This window comes from Cryptomeria japonica, chromosome 2 (assembly GCF_030272615.1).
Source record: "Cryptomeria japonica chromosome 2, Sugi_1.0, whole genome shotgun sequence".
Lineage (NCBI taxonomy): Eukaryota > Viridiplantae > Streptophyta > Pinopsida > Cupressales > Cupressaceae > Cryptomeria > Cryptomeria japonica.
In genome coordinates this window covers 325,475,260-325,497,600 of record NC_081406.1, presented here as the reverse complement: position 1 = coordinate 325,497,600, position 22,341 = coordinate 325,475,260, and the positions used below count along the sequence as shown (strand labels likewise).

The 22,341-nt window shown below is 36.6% G+C and overlaps 1 protein-coding gene across 6 annotated transcripts in view; it reads left to right on the top strand.

Annotated features, from left to right (window-relative positions):
• LOC131027200 (organic cation/carnitine transporter 7) overlaps positions 1-22,341 on the top strand; it is a 212,131-nt gene that overhangs the window by 117,982 nt on the left and 71,808 nt on the right. For all 6 annotated transcript variants that reach the window (XM_057957196.1, XM_057957194.1, XM_057957197.1 and 3 more), the window contains one exon: positions 18,885-19,122. In XM_057957196.1, coding sequence (XP_057813179.1) covers positions 18,885-19,122 — 238 coding nt within the window. The remainder of the gene's footprint in view (positions 1-18,884; positions 19,123-22,341) is intronic.

The window sequence follows — 22,341 nt, the reverse complement described above, 5'->3', positions numbered from 1 at the left end:
TTCTAGACCAGGTTGGCCTTGTTTGGGAATTACGAATTCAAGATTTATGGATGCTATAATTGGAGATCAAACTCTTTCATTTCAACATCAATTCATTCACGGTGAGTTGTAAGGAGCAGAGCTGAGCAAATTAAGGCAGACCTGAGATGATTTTTTTTCAGATTTTCAAGCAATTATCTTGCAGATTAGAGCAAATTTTATTAGCTTGAGGGTGCGAATTTGTGGCTCAAACCTTGGAGCAATCTTGGAGGTAGACTTAGTGCAACATTTATCAGCGGACCTAGTGCGAATTGTGCATGATCTAGTTCAAATTTTCAGATCAGACCTAAGAAAGGTGAATTTCCAGGCAAAAAAGAAGTAAGCAAGCCTAACATGGAGCGAATTTCAGACCTACATCATCACCCCAAAGTGAAATGTGTGCATGGAAGAAGAGTGGGTGTGCATTTGAGAAGAGTAAAAGTGAATTGAGGCTTGTTCCAGAGCAAGAAACTTATCAAAATCAGAATTTTAATCAGTTTTCTTCACATTTCCAGATTTTAGATAAGGAGGTGGATCATTTTTTGTGATTTTCATTGATGATCTTATGAGAAAATTCTTCTACATGTGTCCATATGCAAGAATTCATCAAAGTTTTCATGATTTTATTATAGTTGCTTCTTGCATTCACCCTTGCATTCTTTTGTTCTTGTAACTTAAAGTGTTTTACTTTCAGGAGGTAAATGTTAGGTGCTAGAGCCAAAGGAGTTTCAAGACAAACAAAAATTAAGTATGATTACAAGGGAGTCCTCCTAGAATCAAGGATTGTCTTGAAGTGGAAAAAGATTGAAGACACCAACCTTGGGCATGTCGATATGGATGAACTCAAGGAGCGTATGCATGGATACAATCCGTCCAAGATGGCTAAGAGGATGGTGAGGAATGGAGTTGTGCAAGCCATCGGTTTCCCCCTTGCAATCCAGTTCATTGAGTTGATGGTGGAATGTGCGAGGCATTATGATCCTAAGGAAAGACAAGTGGTAGGTCCTGATGGTAGAGTGTTGCCTTATCTTTCGGATGAGTCCATTGCGGAGGCTTTCAATATTCCAAAGTATAATTCCATAGTCTACAAGAACAAGGAAGAAATGTTGGCGATGTACAATAATATACCTAAATCTTGTGCAAAGGTCATCAATAATTCATGGATGTTGAAACCAAGGAGACATCATACCAAAATGGAAAATAAACTTGTTAGGTCTGACTTCAAAGAAGAATATGGAGATCTTGTCACCTTGCTGAACTGAGTAATGGGATTCCTACAAGCTTCTAACTTTGAGCCGTGGATGTTCTACTTCATTGAGGAGATGGTAACTGGGATGAGGATGATCAATTAGGCCAAGATAATTAGTGAAAACTTAGATTAATAGTTGAGGAACTTAGAACATTCACAATCATTTTATATGAGTTCATACATGGTCTACATGCTGGCAAGAACTTATAGATATAGAGGATTGACATGTAGAGGACCCGTTGGGAATGGAGAAAGACAATTCAAAGTGTACAAATGCTATCTTCAATTGCACCTTCACAATGCTGGTCATTTCAAGAGGATAAATAATGCATTCTCCATGTACATTGTTTGAGCTATACATGGAGGAACTCATAAGAGGCTATCACAAGAAGATAAGGAATTGGTAAAGAGGTATGGTTCGTGGTTTATTCAGTTTCCAAAGTTCAATTGCATTAGAATGCAAGGATTTTCATCTTCTCCTTACCAGCTTCCAAGATTCCCAACTGACAAGATGATTGCTAGAAGTAACAAGACAGTTGTCCATGTATGACAAAATCTAAAAGAATAAGCGTAAGGCCATGATAGCTTTTTCAATCTCCCTTGGAAATTCAATCGAAACATGTGCTTCACATCAAGCAACTGAGGCATACAAGGAGGAATTGTAGTTTTATTCCCTTGTGACATATGAGTCGAGGATGAGTTTTGATCCTTGTCATAAGATTAGGAAAGCTTTTGGAAGGAGATATAGGCACAAGGAACACCTTGAGGATTATTGGGCTAATGCTATGGATGATTTTGAAATAAGGAATAGAATGTGTTCCAGATTATCTGTGCAGATGGTTAGAGTGTGCCACTTGTTCCTTGTCCCAGATCAGGTTGAGGATGATGGGATTGTATTCAACATCAGTTTGAAGAAGAAAAGTATTACCTCTTCCTGCCCCTAATTGGTCTGAAGCGGAAGTAGCATACTTGAATGTATTGATGAGGCCAGTTATGACATATACACAAAAATGGGTGGATCAACAAGTTAATAAGTGTAAAGAAAGAAATATCCCTTTAACCTACAACTTGGTGGGAGACTTGGAGTCACAATCTTCCGAGGATGAAATGAATGAAGAACAACATGAAATTAGTACAGAGGAGGAGAGAAGTAGACAAGATGGTGAAAGTCACAAGAAAGAGGACATACCTAAAACTTCACGAGCTAAGAAGACAAAGAGAAAAGAAGTTTCTAATGAAGAACCACCACAGAAGAAGGAAAAATTTGTAATGACTCACTCATCAGCCAACACTTCTTCCGTGCAACAAGTTGCCTCTTTTGTGGATAGAAATGTATCATCAGTCGAGAAGAATGAATCACAAAAGGAAATTGAAATTCATCAAAGAGTTCTAGGAGGTCAAAGTGTGAATGAATCCTTGGAGGCCACTCAACAACAAAATCAGGAGATAAATCCTTCTCAAGATGTGGAATTTCTTCTTGATCCTCACTTGATGGAGCAACTGACAATACCAATTGAGGAAATCTCGGAGAACGCGAACTTAGGTTTTCTAGATGAGGATGTCAATGAAGGAATGATATCAACACTTAAAAGGATTTCATGAGAATGAGGAAGTGAGTGAAGATGTTGAACAAAGCATGGCTCCTGAATGGTGAGGGACTCAACAACAAAATCAGGAGATAAATCCTTCTCAAGATGTGGAATTTCTTCTTGATCCTCACTTGATGGAGCAACTGACAATACCAATTGAGGAAATCTCGGAGAACGCGAACTTAGGTTTTCTAGATGAGGATGTCATTGAAGGAATGATATCAACACTTAAAAGGATCTCATGAGAATGAGGAAGTGAGTGAAGATGTTGAACAAAGCATGGATCTTGAATGGTGAGGGGACAAAATGAAGAAGAAGATTGTAGTAGAGAGCAATCCAGACAATGACTTGGAGGATTTTCTAAACAAAATTGGTAAGGTTGTAGAGAAGCAAGCAAAGAGATACTCCAAGATTACAAAGGAAAGTTCAGGATCTTGCATGGTGCAAGTTGCAATTCCGAAGTTTGATAAGACAAAGATGACATCAATCTAGAAGAATATGAGATTAGAATAGTTGATTTGGGACCGGCAACAAAGGAACAAGTGATCGAGGAATTTGACGAGTCTGTGAAAGTGATCAAGGAAAGATGGAGGAAACCAAAAGAAAAAAATAATCAACTTAAAGCATAGAACCAACAATTGAAGGATTACATAAGACACTTAATGAATCCAATTCAGGAAGCCGAAGAAACATTTTTCCCTCCTGCAACACTTTTGAAGGAATCAATTGATGATTTGGAAGGGATGAAATCCACAGCATAAATAGTGAAGAAATGGATTGGAAGTGCATTTGATAAGGCAAATGCATTCATTCAGGAGTTGGTACAAGCATATGGTAAATTTGCATCCATTCAGGACAGGATTCAGGTCATGCTTGCATTGTGTGATGAATTTCAGGATGTTAAGGAGAAGACTATTCCACGTTTGCATGGATACCCCTAAGAAAAATTTGGTGGATGGATATGTGATGGAAGCAAATCAAGCATGTAACTTTCATTGATGGTACTATGCATTGATGACAAGGATGGAAACCTTTGAGAAGGCAAATGAGGATTGCAATCAGCTAGACGCCATGATGAGGGGAATTCATGGTATAATCCTTATTGCAGCAGAGGTCGTGCTTGGAAAGCAAGTGAGTGATGATAGAGATATGGATGTGAATGAATTAAAGGATAAAATGAAAGCCATCTTATTTAAGGCAACATGTTCTATTTTAGAGGATCATTTCAAGGATGATTTTCATGAATGGTGTTCATGACCAATGACCAGAATGGGAAATGATATTTGCCACATGTACAACTGACTTGGCACTCATGGACTATAAGGCGGAAGCTATGCCAAGTGCACCAATGGAAGAGCTTGACATCATAAAGTCCAGATTCATTGAAATTGCTATCAAGTAAAAGGATAAGGGGCACACATTCCTAGAGGATAGTTTGTTATAGTCTTAGGTGGCATAGAATTTTTCTATTTTCTCTTGCTCTTCGCATTTTGTGCCAAGGAGGTTGTTTTATTTTCTAAAGGTTAATATTTAATGAGTTGGTGGATAAGGTGGTGGTTGTAAATAGTAAATACCCTACTTTAGGGTTTTGTTGTTAGTGGATAAGATGGTGGTTGTAAATAGTAAATACCCTACTTTAGGGTTTTGTTGTCTTAATCTTGGCCATTGATTTCAAATCAATCTATGCCCTTGGTTGTTATTGGGAGCTCTATATAAAGCTTTCCCATTTCATTGGTAGCAAGAGACTTTTGGAGAAATTGTTGCTAAGATACTACTAGAATAAATGCAAAATCACTGAAGCTTGGTGAGAACTTGTGTTGTTTTGCATGTTAGCATGGTTTCCTACTTCTCAAGTTAGATTAAGATTTGTTTATATCAAGTTGCTTAGTTGAATGTGAGATATTGTTGTTGATTCATGGTGAAAACTATGTGTTTGTACCATTTGTGATTTGTTGATTGGATGTTGCAATGCATGGTAAATTTGAAATCCATAACTTCAATTGCTTTATGCTCATTGATTCACATTGGCTATGGTGTTGATGTGTATAAGCGTTTTGAAAATCATTTACATTTCCCTTGAAGATTCACTTACTGGGTTCGCCTGTCTGAAGGCCCTAACCTGGACTGGGTCCACGTGGGTCGTGGTTTGCGTTGGGTTCATGACGGGTACGGATAGGGTTCACTCCAAGGCCCTTGGGGTGAACCCTGTCCGGACCCAGGTGAACCCAGGCACGAACCCGCGTGAACTTGGACATATAACTTGAAAATAATCTTCAAAAACTTGAAAAAATTCGTTAACTTGGACATATATGAATCTATGATACATTGATATATATTATATGGCATATGAGTATATGACATAATATGATATTATTGAAATTTTGAACTATCAATTGGCATTTGGCATTGATCAATGATGAAGAAGCATATTATTAAATGCATTTAGATTTGTAATTTTGTATATTTCTTTAAATTTTTGCATATAATATATATATATATATATATATATATTTTGGAAGAACCCAACCCACGAACCCAAAAGGCAAAAAAAAATGTGCACAAACCCACGAACTGGGTTTGTGTCCTCGAACCCGAACCGGTAACTTAGCTTGAAGATTTCATCATCTTTGTGTAGTTGTTTCTCCTGGTGAAGCAAAGCTTGGTTTGGTTCCACTAGATCATTGATAGTTTCTTGCATTGTTAGAGATAGATTAGATTCCTAAGCCCTCATATTTTTGCATTTTTATTTCAAAAGATCTTTCATAGAGTTAGTTGAAGAGCCTTATTGCAAAATCATATGTCATTTTAAGGAAAAGATTGATAAACTCCTAGAACGATTGTGTAAGACCCTTTGTGTAAACCAACAATATCACATCAAAACACTAAGTCTATCCACAATATAAATTCGATTGTTTGCATTGTAAACCTTGGGGTCACCTTGTTTGATCGCGAAGTTTAGCATTCGAGGTTTCCTTGTTCAAGAAAGAATATAATACTTAGTATTTTATTCTATGTTTATGATGTCATAAAAGGCACATCAACACATCCTTGACTGCATCAGTTTAGTTTGCATAGTATTTTTTTTTACAATGTGCTATTGCAAAGATACATTAACAAACTAGAAACCCATGCTTTTCCACTTTGTTATGAGTTGTCTAAATTGTCCACTACGAAAATATGCTGTCGAAGACTTGACTATTCTTCAGCTCTATGAATTACTTTGCTACACTTCACAAATTCACAAATACACTTCTTAGTATGTTTGAGTGTGAGGATATGATAGTGTGAATATACTTTGAAAATGGGCAAGAAAGTGTTGTATTAAACTAGTGTGGAGCTCCTTGGGTGAAAGTTGGCAATGTAGTAGACATGAATTGTGACAAGAGATGCAATCACTCACTTTATAATGGAACAATTCAATTCAACAAATTGTCATGCTCAAGATCTTCATCTGTTGTAAGAAAATGTGTTTTCTCTTGTGGTCTATAATGCTCCACCAAAATGGTGGTTTGAAAAGTCTTTTCTTCTTTGGGTGATTGTTCCTTTTTCATGTGCAGATATCTATTTGCCCAAAAATGCACCTGCATCTACAGTAGATGGAAAAGGCATTTAGGATTTCTACAATTCATGTCCACATCAAATATTGTATCAACTGCAAGATCTGCAATGGATATTGTTATCAAATAGGTGGAGCACAAGATTTTGGCAAGGAAAAACCAAAGCATAGCATGGCTGACAGAAAAAATGAACAACTCTAGCTTGGGTATGCTACTTATGCATTTAGCTAGTACTTTGCATAGCAATGGCAAATGAATCAAATGTGAACTATGTATACGAATAAAGTATTGAGGATAGCTAAATTGCTTAGAAGACCAAACAAAATTTTTGCCCACTCCAATCATAGTCAAGGACAACATTGTTTTAGGCAAATCATTGTATTGCCTTTCCAAGTAGTGTCTGCCCAGCAAGCATGCAATTAGGGAAGCTATGACTTAGAGTTCTTTACAAATGCTAGTTATTTCTTTAATCACTACTTTGCTCCCTAAGATGTGCATTGGTGAATCTGCTTTCAGTGTAGTTTAATATGTTAGTTTAAACCTAGTGAGATTCCAATGATAGAAATGAATGCTAAATGACATATCATAAACACAATCGTTTGGTGAATCTTCTTTCAGTGTAGTTTAATATGTTGGTTTAAAGCTAGTGAGATTCCAATGATAGAAATGAATGCTAAATGACATATCGTAAACACAATCGTTTGGAGGCCCATGAAACTAGAAACTAATGAATTAATGAACTTGAAAAAATAAGTTCAAGTTGCAAGGCATAGTGCAAGTGTAAAAATGTGAAATTGGTCTATTGAGAATTGTAAATTATTTTGTACAAGTCATTTTCATTAAACAAAGATATGTTCCACTACAATCCTATGTCAATGAAGTGCCAACCCTAACAATAAAACAAAAATGCAAATAGTATAGTAATATAGGGTACAACAACAAACTGTTTCTAGGCAAAAACAACCCTAAAAATAAAACCAAAAATACAAATAGTATAGTAATATAGGGTGACCCAACAACAAATGGTTTCTAGGCAAAGAGAATACCCTGATTTAGGTTGGTTGGACACTAGTATATCAAAATGACGTAACTATCTGGTGCAGGAGCACCTTCGTAGATTTTGAAGACCATTTGAGCAATGAAGGCTCTTAGAAGTGTTTGTAGGTTGTTTGAATGTTTTTGAGTTGTAATAAGGTCTTTCAAGACCATTTGAGTTGTTTTGATTAGCCATGTAAGGCTTTGATGCCATTTTTGTAGTGTGGACTTCCTAGGACCTATTTGGTCAACCATGGTCAAATGACATCCAACATGCCTAAATGAGGCAAGCAATGAATTTTGGCTCCTATGTGGCCTATTTGTCAGGTTTATGATGTGTCATAATAGGTTACATAGGCAAAAGTCATAAGTTGTCAAGTTTGTGCAAATTTGTCAAATTTCATGACAACTTTTGTTGTCAATTTGTTGTCAAATAATAATTAATCTCCCTCCAACGGCTACCTAATTCAAATTTCAGTTGGAGTCGGTTGAGGAGGTTGGAGAAACCTTTTTTAAATCCTTGGAGGTCGATAAGAATGATGATGAAGTTTGGATGTACGATAGTGATCAGATTTCAATAAACACACAGAAATTTCCATAAATCTGTTGTAACAGTGCCTTGTACGGATTCAATGTGCACCCTAATTTATTGATTTGAGTAGGCATACATGTTGATGTTCATTTGGATTTTATTTGGAAGGAAAACATTGTGTAATAAGGAAGATATCTGCATTTTTGTAACAGGTGGTCTGAAAACCCTCCAAAATCGGGGTTTCTAAGGAAATGTCTTCTTAACCCCACATTCCTCCGGCCAAATTGGCTCAAAGTCTAAGGAATGGTAGGGGAGACAATGTATTTTAAGATTCTTGAGGTTTCTGAGTGGGCCGTTGAACTGGTGGAGTTTGGGATCATGCCCTAGTCTAGGCATCCTCATGTGACTAGCCTGTTTCGACTGCTAAAAATTGTGCAGGTGTAAAACCAAGCGTGTTGGACCCTATATGATCATGGATTTTTTGTTTTGGGATGTGTGCAGACCTATTCCATCCATTGGTGTCTTTGGATCAGACTTTGGAGTGTGGTTGCTTTGTAAAAGTGGCCTAAAAGCCGTTTTAGCCCTCCCGTAGCAGCAACGTTTAACCCAGTAAATGCAAGAGTTGGGTTCTGAGTTTTTGTAGAGTTTTGTGTCATCATTGGAGGCATCAAAAAGTGTCAAGAGTCTGTGGTATCAGTAGGAGGATTTCCGAGCTTTGCCTAAAAAGTTCGAAACAGGGCTACTAGGAATAGGCGTCTAGTAGAGGGTAGTCACCTTGATTGCATTTGTACAAACAAAAGGGTGTTGTTTTGGTTGTAATCAATGTCTCTAGGGTCAGGAAAGAGGTTCTATAGGGTCCATACTTGTTTTGCAATGTTGTTTGTGTTGTAATCCAAGTTAGGCATAGGTGGCAACAGGAGAGTTGGTGTCAAGAATAGTCTTGATGTGAGAAGTTGTATCTCCATGAGCTGTTCACGGATATAGTGGGGTCCCATTGAGAAAAAGGGAGTGTAGAGGAGTTCTTTTATGTTGCTGTCAGGATTGTCCAAGAATCCATGTGAATGTTGAGACCTTAGTTGAGGGTCTAGTGGATTGAGTTTGTGTGAGAAGCCTTTGTTCCTTGGGGCTCTGCATCACTATCCCTGACTAAACATTTGTTATATAGTTTTGTTTTAACAAGGTTTTTGAATGAAACATATGTTGGACTCAAACTTAAACTTGATTCAATGCACAACTTTGTAATATTGGATGCAATAAGAAACCGTTTAAAACAAAGAAAACTCCTTGATTTTCCTTCTCTGAATATTGATGCATCAAAATGACCTAATTTACTATATGGCTATGTTTTCAATAAAGCTTTTGAATGAAATTTACATTCGATTTGAATTAACAAATTCTTTTCATCAAAAGTTGCGTAGAATTTAAGTATTTCAAGAACATATATAATTTGAATTAGAAATTTTGATTTGACATGTCAGCCTACATTCAGCTGTATTCTTGGCATTCTGCTGCATATTTGGATCTTGGTTCCCCTGTAGAGGTTGAGCATACTCCATAGGTGTCAGATATTCATATTGGAGTCCTCACATCTCCTTCTCATCCTTAGCTGCAAACCTTCTTTTATGTGTGTATGATGATTGTGATTGAGTATAATCCATGGGAGTTTAATGTTCATATCTGAGTCCTGTAACCTCTTCCTCACCCTTTGCAACATGAGATGAGTATATGGTTCTGCAATATTTGTGGGTTGTGTTTTTGTGCATTCTAATTCTCTTTGGGGAGGTTCCTGCTCTCTATTCGGGTGCAATTCCTCTTATATTTTTACATTTTCTCTGAACATTTTCTTTTTTCTATCCCTTTTCCCTAAAACTGTCAGGATATGCTAGCACTAGAATAGTCTAGACAGGAGTTGGTCTTCTCTAGAGGTTTCTTGTGTGGTGAAGTTGGCCCATGTCTCTTGCTGTTGTGGCCTGCGTGCCCTTCGGGGACCACGACACTATGTTTATAGATCAATGCTAATACATACAACTTACAACTTTACATTTCTTCATGAATTTGTCACTCAGAAACACAGCCCTAAAGGTTGAGAATTTGTAACAACATACATGCCACTATTACAATTTAGAATGTTGCATATACCCAAAGTTTGGAATTATAAATTTAACTTCCGCGAAAATCCAAAACAAACTTGAATTACCATGAAGTGGTCTCTCTAGATATGGTCAGATTGAACCAACAGCTTTCTCAAGAAATAGTTGATAGTTCTGATACTAATTGTTAAGTACATATGCCAAGCTAACAAGATGAGAGGGGGGGGTGAATCATACAAATTTAATCTTCAATATATTCAACAGATTCAACTTCGGTAGCTTAAATAGATATAAGTAACCAAAACTGTAAAACATGAAAACTTATAAACAAAAAACATCACAACACATTTAACACCAGATTTAACGTGGAAACCCAAATAGGGAAAAACCACTGTGGGATTTCGGACCCACTAAGAAATATACTCTTCTAGAGTATGCTTGGTTAAAAGCAAATCCTGTTAAAGATTACAAACACATTGCTAGATGTGACCCGGTTAAGGGATTTCCCTTAGATCTGTTAGGATCTTCACCTTGTTAGAGGTGACCTTGTTAAAGGGTTTCAAACACTCAATCAGAATGTCACCTTGCTAGAGGGTTTTATAAATAAGACTGTTAAGTCCACTCGATTAAGAGATTTTCTGTCACTTCACAAAATAACAGTAATAAAAATATATCTGCAACTTTGCATCTAAAATGCTAAAGAAGATTCTTATTTGCTCAATACAATCTATTCATAGGACTTATCTTGTCCCTCTGCTGGGCTCTATACTCTGTTAATCAAACAGGTCTTCAAGCTTCTGTGCTCGGTAATCACTATGTAGCATCTCCTGTGCTTACACTTGCCCGCATACATTGTTTATCAACAGTTCCTTATTTATAAACAATTTGCTAACCACTTAATCTCCTTGATCACATATCCCATGATCAATCATAGCCATCAGATCTTCAAACTTGACCAGGTTCAATGTATCCTTCGATCTAAAAACGTTTTACCTCGTCTTGGAACTTGCATACATTTCTTGGAACTTGTGCTAAGGTATTGCGGTTCAATCTGAGCTGTAGATCTTTCTGCCGATCTTCCATTACCATAGATTCTTTAACAAACTTCATGCACGGCATACCAATCATTTAATCAATTCCTGCTCATCAGCTTCCTTCATTAAATAACGCTTTTAATCATTTAATGCATTCTGTTATAGCTCGGTTGCAACTCGGTAAATACTAAACTTCACTTGGTAGACATTCCACCTTCATTAACCGATAGCGATAACCTTAGGGTTTACCGACTAGGTTCCTTAGGGTTTACTGACCAGGTTCTTTGCTCGGTAACATAGTATAGTATTAACCTTACAATCAACAACATATGTAGGATATCAAAACAATCTAAACATCATGATCTCGTCATTGTCTAACTCGGTAATAGTTGCCCATTGAATAACTTATTTCTCCCCTTATTCATCACAATCTTTTTGTGTCTTTTACCGACATCTTTATACTCATCAAATCATACTTCTTAAGATATGGCAACATCATACTGAATTAGAAAATCAATTTCTTGACATCAATGACAAAATAATAATATTAAGGCAGTAAACATCCTTAATCAGTTATATCAACAACCTTCTTAATATCCTTATTGAAATGCCAACAATCTCTCCTTGTCTGTTATAATGCCAACAATCTCCCCCTTTGGCATTGATGGCAAAACCAATTGATTTGACCTAATTGATTCGGATTCAGATTGCTGTGAGATTCTAAAATTCTCTCCCCCTGTCATCAGACTTCTCCCCCATACAATAGTCTTCTCCCCCTTTGACAACAATGCCAAAAAGTAAAGAACTAAAACATGATTTCTTCCGCTGAGAAGTGAATTCCTTGCTATTATGTGTCAACTCAGTCTCGGTCAGAGCATTATGTCTACAATTTCTGTTCCCTGTATTTGTTTTCTGCACACCTTTAGAAAACATCCTAAAGTGTGTAAATCAGCATCAACTCCTAAAAGATATTCTTTAGAGTCATCGAATTGATGCTTTCACCGAACTCGGTCAGTGAGTAGAAGATAGGGGTAGGACCTCTAACTTGCTTCTGAGATACTCAAAAGTGTCCCTTGGCAGTGGCTTGGTGAAGATATTTGCTATTTGTTTCTTTGTGCTAACATATTCCAACACCACTTTCTTCTCTTGAACTGCTTCTTTAAGATAATGATATTTGATAGAGATGTGCTTTGTCTTAGAGTGCATAACAGGATTCTTTGAAATGTTAATGGCACTAGTATTGTCACAGAATATAGTTACTGGCTCGGTAAATTTCTCATTTATACCTTCCAACAGTTGTTTGATCCATGCTATATTGGTACAATTCAATGCTCCAGCAACATATTCAGCTTCTGTTGTTGACTGTGAAACACATCCTTGTTTCTTGCTAAGCCAACTCACTAGTCTTTCTCCTAAAATAAAAGCTCCACCACTTGTGCTTTTCCTATCATCTATGTTGCTTGCCCAATCAGCATCAGTATAAACTTTTAAATCAAAGTCATTTCCTTTTTGATATACCTAGCCATAATCCTCAGTACCTTTCAAGTATCTAAAAATTCTCTTGATTGCTGTCATGTGTGTTTCCTTGGGATCTGTAGAAAATCTTGCAACTATACCTACTGCATGTGCTATATCTGGTCTGCTATGAACAACATATTGTTGCTTTCCAATCATGGATTGGTAAAGTGTCTCATTAGCAGATGCAGATTCATCATTCTTTGATAATTTACAGTTGGTAGTCATAGGAGTACTTACTGGTTTTGAGTCCTCCATTCCAAATTTCTTCAAGATTTCCTTTATGTACTTGGATTGAGTAATGAAAATCTCATCTTTCATTTGCAGTATCTGTAAACCTATAAAATACTTTATCTCACCGATTAATAACATCTCAAATTGTTTGCTCATTTAGTTCTTGCATAAAGAGTCATTTCCACAAAAGATAATATCATCAACAAATATGGTTGAGATCAGTATTCCATTTTCATCATTCTTCATGTACATATTGCTGTTTTCACTTGTCCTTATAAAACCAATCTTGATTAAATAAGAGTGCAATCTCTCATACCATGCTCTAGGTGCTTGTTTCAAACCATTTAATGCTTTGTTCAATTTACATACTTGATCTTTATTCTTGTCTTCAACAAATCCTTCAGGTTGTTCAATATAAACTTCTTCTTCTAATATACCATTTAGAAATGCAGATTTGACATCCATTTGATATACCTTGAAATTTTTGAAAGCAGCATATGCCAACAATGTTCTTACTCCTTCAAGTCTTGCCACAGGTGCAAAGGTCTCGCCATAATCAATTCTTTCTTCTTGAGCATATCCTTTGCAAACTAGTCTTGCTTTATTTCGAATGACCTCACCTTTTTCATTCAGCTTGTTTCTGAAAATCCACTTTGTACCGATTACATTTTTGTCCTTCGGTCTTGGGACTAGTGTCCATGTGTCATTCTTCTTGATTTGATCAATCTCTTCTGTCATAGCATTTACCCAATCTTCACTGTTAAATGCCTCTTTCACTATTCTTGGTTCAAATTCAGATATTAGACATGTGTTCAGTCTCAGTTTATTCCTTGTCATCACTGGATCATCTTTATCTCCTATAATTTGACTTGATGCATGATTCCTTCTGATATACTTGGCTAATACAGGCTCGCTAGGCTTTGTATGATCTTCTTCATCACTCGGTAACTGAATAGCCTCTTTATTTTCTTCAGTAACTCTCTCGGTAGGACTTGTCGGTTGAACATAGACAAATTCTTCATAATCTTCTGGTTCCTTAGAATTTCCTTCATCATTTCTTTCTACAAATTCATCAATTTTCACATTTGCACTTTCTACTATTTTGTTAGATGATTTGATCAGACATTTAAATGCTTTACTTCTAGAGGAATAACCAAGAAATGTTCCTTCTTCACTTTTCTGATCAAACTTTCCATTTCTATCATCTTTGTGTACATAGCATCTACTTCCAAAGATTTTGAAGTAACTTACATTAGGTTTCTTGTCATACCAGATTTCATATGGTGTCTTCAAAGTTTCTTTCTTCAGTTGTACTCGGTTCAGGGTGTAAACTGCTGTGCTTATTGCTTCTCTCCAAAATGTTTGTGGCACTTTCTTTTCAATCATCAGGGTTCTGGCACAATCCACAATAGATTTGTTTCTTCTCTCAGCTATCCCATTTTGCTGTGGAGTTCTCGGTGCAGGGACTTGTCTTTTTATACCATGATCATTGCAGAATAAGTTGAACTCGTCAGAGGTAAACTCTCCTCCTCTATCTGATCTAAGACATTTCAGTTGTCTTCCTGTTTCATTTTCAACTCTTGCCTTGTACCATTTAAACATTTGAAAAGCTTCTGATTTTTCTTTTAAAAACGTTACTGACATCATCCTTGAGTAATCATCCACAAATAATATGAAGTACTTATCACCATAATAACTCTGAACTTTCATAGGACCACAAAGATCAGTGTGCACAAGATCTAAAATTCCCTTAGAAGTGTAGGACTTACTTGTAAAGCTTGATCTTGTCATCTTACCCATCTGGCATCCTCGGCACATAGCATTCTCAGGTTTTTCCAAACTCGGTAGACCTCTTACTCGGTGCTTCTTACTTATTTTGATCAAATTATCAAAATTTACATGACAAAACCTTTTATGCCCTAACCAGGTATCATCTATCTTTGCATAAAGACAATTATTCCGAGTTGAGTCAAGGTGAAATGTGTTACCTTCTGTTTGAGTCCCGGTAGTAGCTAAGTTTCCATGCTTGTCATGAACTTTGAGAATTCCTTTCTAAAATTCTATTCGGTAACCTGTGTTGTTTAGCTGTGCTACACTCAACAAATTATATTTCAAACCTTCAACCCAATAAACATCATTACATTTAGCATTGTCAAGAAGTGTTATGGATCCTTTACCTTTTACCGGACATGGTGCATCATTACCAAATCTTACATAACTTCCATCATAATCTTCTAACATAACAAACTTGTGTTTATCACCTATCATGTGATGTGAGTATCCACTATCTATGATCCAAGAATCATTAGTATTTATGTGAGATATTAGGGCTTTTTCTTCATACCTTTCTTCATCTGATCCATCTTTGATAGCCACATAAACTACTTCCTTTGTATCAGTTTCATCTGATTTATCATCATTAGATTCCTCATCAGCTATTAGGCATGACTTTCTATCTCTTCTTTTGAAGTCTTGGTATCCTCTGAAATGATTATTTTTTTGTCTGTCATCTCGATAATCTCTCTTTTCAGTAGAATCTTTGTCAGGACAGTTAGAAGCCATATGTCCTATCTTATCACAATTGAAACATTTCAAAGGCAACTTTCCTTTGTACTTACCTTTTCCTCTCGGTAGCCTTCTGACTAATAGTGCTTCAAACTCTTCTTGCTTTCTGATTTCCTCATACAGTTTGTGTACTTCTTCCATGTTCTTACGAAATCTTTCACTTGCTCCACTGTGATTCCCTTCAGAATACTTATACTTTCTATCATTGTAATCATCAGATTCATCAAGATGAAAAGAACTAAATGCAGACTCAATTTTATTTACCGAAGACCCACTGTTATCAAAGTTACTTAACTCAAATGCATGTAGCTTACCAATAGTAGCATCCAAAGAAACTGGCATATTGGGTACAGACCTCAATTCATTGATTGCAGAGACTTGGATTGCATAAGCTGGTAGAAGGGTTCTTAATAACTTACTTGTGACATCCTTCTCTTCAATGGTTCCTCTTGCTTCTTTGATTTGATTGACAATCTCCTTTAACCTTGTACTGTACTGGGTTATGTTCTCACCTTCATTCATTCTCATGGATTCAAGTTGTCCTCTTAGACTGTCCACTTTTGCTCTTTGAACATGTTCATCACCGCCATACACAGATATGAGCTTGTCCCACATTGCCTTGGCATCATTGCAGCCTTCTAGATCATTAAACTCTGAGTCGGTCAATGCAGATGTTATTTCAATCATTGCTTGAATATGTTCTTGCTTTGCCTTTATCTCTTCCATTGTCAATGGATAGGTGCTCGGTGTAATGAAATCATTCTCCAGATAATATACAGCATATTCTCCAACTCCTGATAGGTGCAGCTTCATCCTTTTCTGCCATGTAGAGAAACTTGACTTGTTCAGCTTCAGTGCATCCCTCTTATACATCTTTGGATCTTTTCCTCAAGTACCTTTAAATTTTTTCTTCCGAAGTCCAAAGCTCTGATACCAATTGATAGTTCTGATACTAATTGTTAAGTACAGATGCCAAGCTAACAAGATGAGAGGGGGGGTGAATCATACAAACTTAATCTTCAATATATTCAACAGATTCAACCTCGGTAGCTTAAACAGATATAAGTAACCAAAACTGTAAAACATGCAAACTCATAAACAGAAAATATCACAACACATTTAACACCAGATTTAATGTGGAAACCCAAATAGGGAAAAACCATTGTGGGATTTCGGACCCACTAAGAAATATACTCGTCTAGAGTATGCTCGGTTAAAAGCAAATCCTGTTAAAGATTACAAACACATTGCTAGATGTGACCCGGTTAAGGGATTTCCCTCAGATCTGTTAGGATCTTCACCTTGTTAGAGGTGACCTTGTTAAAGGGTTTCAAACACTCAATCAGAATGTAACTTTGCTAGAGGGTTTTACAAATAAGACTGTTAAGTCCACTTGGTTAAGAGATTTTCTATCACTTCACAAAATAACAGTAATAAAAATATATGTGCAACTTTGCATCTAAAATGCTAAAGAAGATTCTTATTTGCTCAATACAATCTATTCATAGGACTTATCTTGTCCCTCTGCTGGGCTCTATACTCTGTTAATCAAACAGGTCTTCAAGCTTCTGTGCTCGGTAATCACTATGTAGCATCCCTGTGCTTACACTTGCCCGCATACATTGTTTATCAACAGTTCCTTATTTATAAACAATTTGCTAACCGCTTAATCTCCTTGATCACATATCCCATGATCAATCATAGCCATCAGATCTTCAAACTTGACCAGGTTCAATTTATCCTTCGATCTAAAAACGTTTTACCTCGTCTTGGAACTTGCATACATTTCTTGGAACTTGTGCTAAGGTATTGCAGTTCAATCTGAGCTGTAGATCTTTCTGCCGATCTTCCATTGCCATAGATTCTTTAACAAACTTCATGCACGGCATACCAATCATTTAATCAATTCCAGTTAATCAGCTTCCTTCATTAAATAACGTTTTTAATCATTTAATGCATTCTGTTACAGCTCGGTTGCAACTCGGTAAATACTAAACTTCACTCGGTATACATTCCGCCTTCATTAACTGATAGCGATAACCTTAGGGTTTACCGACTAGGTTCCTTAGGGTTTACCGACCAGGTTCTTTGCTCGGTAACATAGTATAGTATTAACCTTACAATCAACAGCATATGTAGGATATCAAAACAATTTAAACATCATGATCTCATCATTGTCTAACTCGGTAATAGTTGCCCATTGAATAACTTATTTCTCCCCTTATTCATCACAATCTTTTTGTGTCTTTTACCGACATTTTTATACTCATCAAATCATACTTCTTAAGATATGACAACATCATACTGAATTAGAAAATCAATTTCTTGACATCAATGACAAAATAATAATATTAAGACAATAAATATCCTTAATCAGTTATATCAACAACCTTCTCAATATCCTTATTGAAATGCCAACAATCTCTCCTTGTCTGTTATAATGCCAACAATAGTTGCAATGGAGGACTAAAAAATGGGATGTTTGATTACGATGTGTTTCATGCTGTATGAAATGAGAACACAGGCCCCAAGTTGCATTTTTTGTAACAGAATATGGCTCATTTCCCCTAAGTAATCAATCTTTTTTAACTTCTTATGGTGAGCAAGGAAGGCCAGTACCAAAGAAGAATTACAGGTAAGAATTCTTTCTGTCAATGTTGGTGAAGTAACAGCATGACACTGATTTGAATTTATCAAACCCACAATCTGTATTTCATGACATCAGCAAGATTAGTTTTTACTGAATTGGACTTCATTCAATGTTTTAAGCACCGTATACCTTGCCATGCAGTTAAAGGGAAGGGGAAAATGCATAACATTGAAGAATTAAAAGGAAAATTGATTCATCCTGTCTCTGAATGTATCTACTTTTTTAATGAACTGACTATTAAATCCCAATGTAAAATACAAATACATTTAAGTAGCTTGTATATTGTTCCATGGGTAGAATTTTCTGTCTACCAACATAGGAAATTTCAAGTGTACCTATAAAATAAAAGAATTCTAGAGCACAAAAACAAATATTTGCAGTATCCATTTATTAATATTGTTGTGGTGCTTATCCTAAAAAAATCTTAGGCCTTTGGTCCATGTAATTCTTTATTTCAGAACTATTCAACTAGTATATGTATCTAGTTGTTGCTATTTTTTCAATATTAGATATGGAATGCGTATATTGGAGATTAACTTCTGAATCTTTGCAAGGTTTTGAATACCAGGAAATTGATTTAAGGCCTTCTGCCAAACAATGCCATCCAACCTACTGGATTTCTGCATTTTTGTCTAGTTTAACATTGGCAAATAAGGACTGACAATCATGATGGAATTCATCATCAGTTTTTAATATTTATTATGCAAAATTATTAAAAAGACAGAAGAGACGTCTACTTATGCATGTCTTTTTTGACATTATTTCTCAATGAAATGATATCAATTATTTGGCGGATATGTTCTTTGGTGTCATCAGATATGGATTTTTTGCTACAGCAGTGGTGACTTTTGGTGCTGGATTTTTTGGCACCTTTTCACCAAATTATCTTGTATTGGTTGCTTCTCGTTGCTTGGTTGGTCTTGGAATTGGAGGTGGCCCCGTCCTTTCTTCATGGTTTCTAGAATTTATTCCAATGGCTAATAGAGGGTTTTGGATGGTAATATTTTCAGCATTTTGGACTTTTGGCACAATTTTGGAGGCCTTAATTGCATGGGTATGTGAGAACTTATTTTAAAGCTAGATCTTTTTATTATTATTTTGTTGATTCACTGCAATTCCCGAAACTAAAATCCAGTGTGTTATGTGAAGAACTAATGCTTCATAATTAATTGAAATGATAAGAAAATTTTTGATAAACCTTTTAATTGACAGATCTCCTTAATTACATTGATTCTGAGAGTTAACAAAGTAATCATTAGGGGAAACAGATTCGAAATCTTTTAAGCTACATTGTAGGAATTCTAGGAAGCAGTTTTGAAATTTCAGAAACTGGTCCATTCCTAGAAACACCACTTGTAAATTTTGAGCCATTTCTGGGAACAACTTGACATTTCAAGGATGTTTTTGGAATAAATCCGAGCAGACTACATCACTGAACACAAAGAACTAAAGATACAAAACAAATAAAACATTATGACCAAGCCAAACTAAGGTAAACCAACTCCACCTCTGACCTCCTAATGCCAAGTCAAACTAAACCCAAGCAAAGAAGATAGATGAATTGCTGTATGCATGTTCAAATTTGTGCCTCAAATAAAAGAAGAGTGACAATCTCAATAGTCAACCCTGCTTTGGGATATTTATCTAAAGCAGCCATACGCTCCTGCAGCTACCCTTGCCAATCTTTCATGTTTTGATGATTAGGGGCAAAGGTCTCTATGCAAGTTATAGAGTGGAATTGGTGGGTGTGGCATGGCTACTTGTGTACCTTGTTTTAATGTTCTGGGGATTGAATAGGAGAGTAATATGCTTATTTTTTCTAGTGGCTGAGGATAATGTATTCTGAGTCTACAATTTTTTTTTTTGGTCAGTAATAATTGTAATTTTATTGATATAAGTCAAAATGTACAATATATATATTCATAACTATTAACAAAATGTCTGATAAAACAGACCCCAACTACCATCACCCCAGCCTATCCGCCCTTGCAGAAGCTACCCATCCATCCATATTGGCATTTGTACAAAAATTGCCAAGATTACGTCATTTGAACATTGAGGAGACCAAAAATAAAACCCAAACTATACAGAGACCAGCACTATCCTATACCCCGAAACCTACAGACATCATTTCAACATACATCTTCGATACATAGAGGACCAAAGGAGAAACAAAATTTGGTCCAGAAATCAAAACGAAACCAGACGAGAGACCGAAAAGATTTTTGACTGCATAAACAAAAAGAAATCAAAAAGAAACCAGACGAGAGACCAAAAATAAAACCCAAACTATACAGAGACCAGCACTATCCTATACCCCGAAACCTACAGACATCATTTCAACATACATCTTCGATACATAGAGGACCAAAGGAGAAACAAAATTTGGTCTAGAAATCAAAACGAAACCAGACGAGAGACCAAAAAGATTTTTGACTGCATAAACAAAAAGACATCATCAGCAGACCCATTCTGCCTCAAACTAGGGCACACTTAGGGCATCACCAGTCGGCCCTGCACCCACACTACTGCTACCACCTTTGCCCGAAGTATCACTAGCAAAACCACCCACCGCCTTTTGAATTTGCACCCGATGCTTTCTCGACACCTTTTGTTTGCCTTTTCCTCGAATTCCCACCTCCGTAGGGTCATCCTTTGTAGAGACACTAGCCGAGTCGCCTTGCACCTCCACCATCTTTTCCCTCAAAAACAATTTGAGGGAATCCCATGCAATGGTTGCCTCTGTACATCATTCATCTCTGTCCAGACTGAAAGGCCACCGAATGTAAGGGACCAACTCCCGCAATTCATGAATTCCATCAATATCCAAGCTTTCGCCAGCATCAAAACCTACTCCCGGCATTGCCATTTGTAGCAACTCCATCAATCCTCCCAACCAGTCATCCTCCACACAGTGTCGCATTACCTCCACCAACACATCCTTCCTCTCACCCAGTTCCAAACCCCATGCCAAAACCATGGTCACCACATCAACATTGGTTCTGTACTTATGCATGGTTGTGAGAAAACAATCCCCCAACAACATTTTAATAATTTGGATGAAAGAATCCTCACCATGCTTGAAAATGCATCTCAGACGCTTTTTTGAGATATCCTCGACAAAAGTCAACTGTTGGCGAGAGGTATACAAAGTGAATGTAGCCTCCATACCTGTCGCCTTCTCACTTCGCTAGCATACGATGCAGCCAAAAATGGGCCCAGAGCCCTATAAATAATTAAAATGTCACGTCCATACATACTACCCTCACCTCAAATGAGTGGAATTAATCATACCTTTGTACTCCCCCATCCACATCGGCCTCCTCAAGATTTCGGAGAACTTCCAAATGTGTTTCATGCACTTCAAAAAATGATGTAGCCCACTTGGACAGCATATCCGCCACCTCATTTCTAGCCCTTCTCACATGTGTAATTTAAAAATTATTAAAGGAATTCAAATCATTTTTAATCTTTGAGATATATTTGTTTAAATGCCATGAATTGGCTTCACCTTTAATGATGGCATTGATGATTACTTGTGAATCCCCTTCCAAATGCAAATTTTGTACACCAAAATTCCGACTCCACTGCACTGCAAACAAAGTTGCTTGCAACTCCGCCTCATTGTTCGTTCTACTTTCAAGCCTTTGAGCTCCCAGCATCAAGATGTTTCCATGCCAATCCTAGATCACCACCCTTGCTCCCGATATACTTGGGTTTCCTTTCGAGGCACCATCAAAATTGACCTTGTACCACCCTTCCTAAGGCACTTCCCATTTCACATTACAATCCACAGAGTCCACAGGATTAACCCGAAGAAGCCCATTAATGAGCCGTCTGAGTCTATAATTGTTAATGTTAATTTATAGATTATGGTGTTGTTTTGTGATGTTGGACCTTTTATGGTCAACTATGAATGCTTTGTCTTTTTTTGTTTATATTTATATAATTTTTTTTATTTCATATTTTTTATGAACATTTCCATGCTAAGTAATCCTAGGGTTCCAAGAAAATTGATATTATTCAGTTCTTACTTGTTTCAGTTTCTTGGTAACTTAGCTTTGAAGCATTTGACAAAAAATGTTGTGATTGTAATCTTTGCTTGTGTGCATTAACATTTGCTTACATTATTGTGCCATAGATAATCCAGAGCCTAGGCAACCACTAAGTCACTTCAGCATAAACATTATTAATTCTAGTCATTTGCAAGTGATCATTTTCTCAAATCTACTTCATCTCATCTAGAAATATTTGTCAAATTGCATCCCATTAG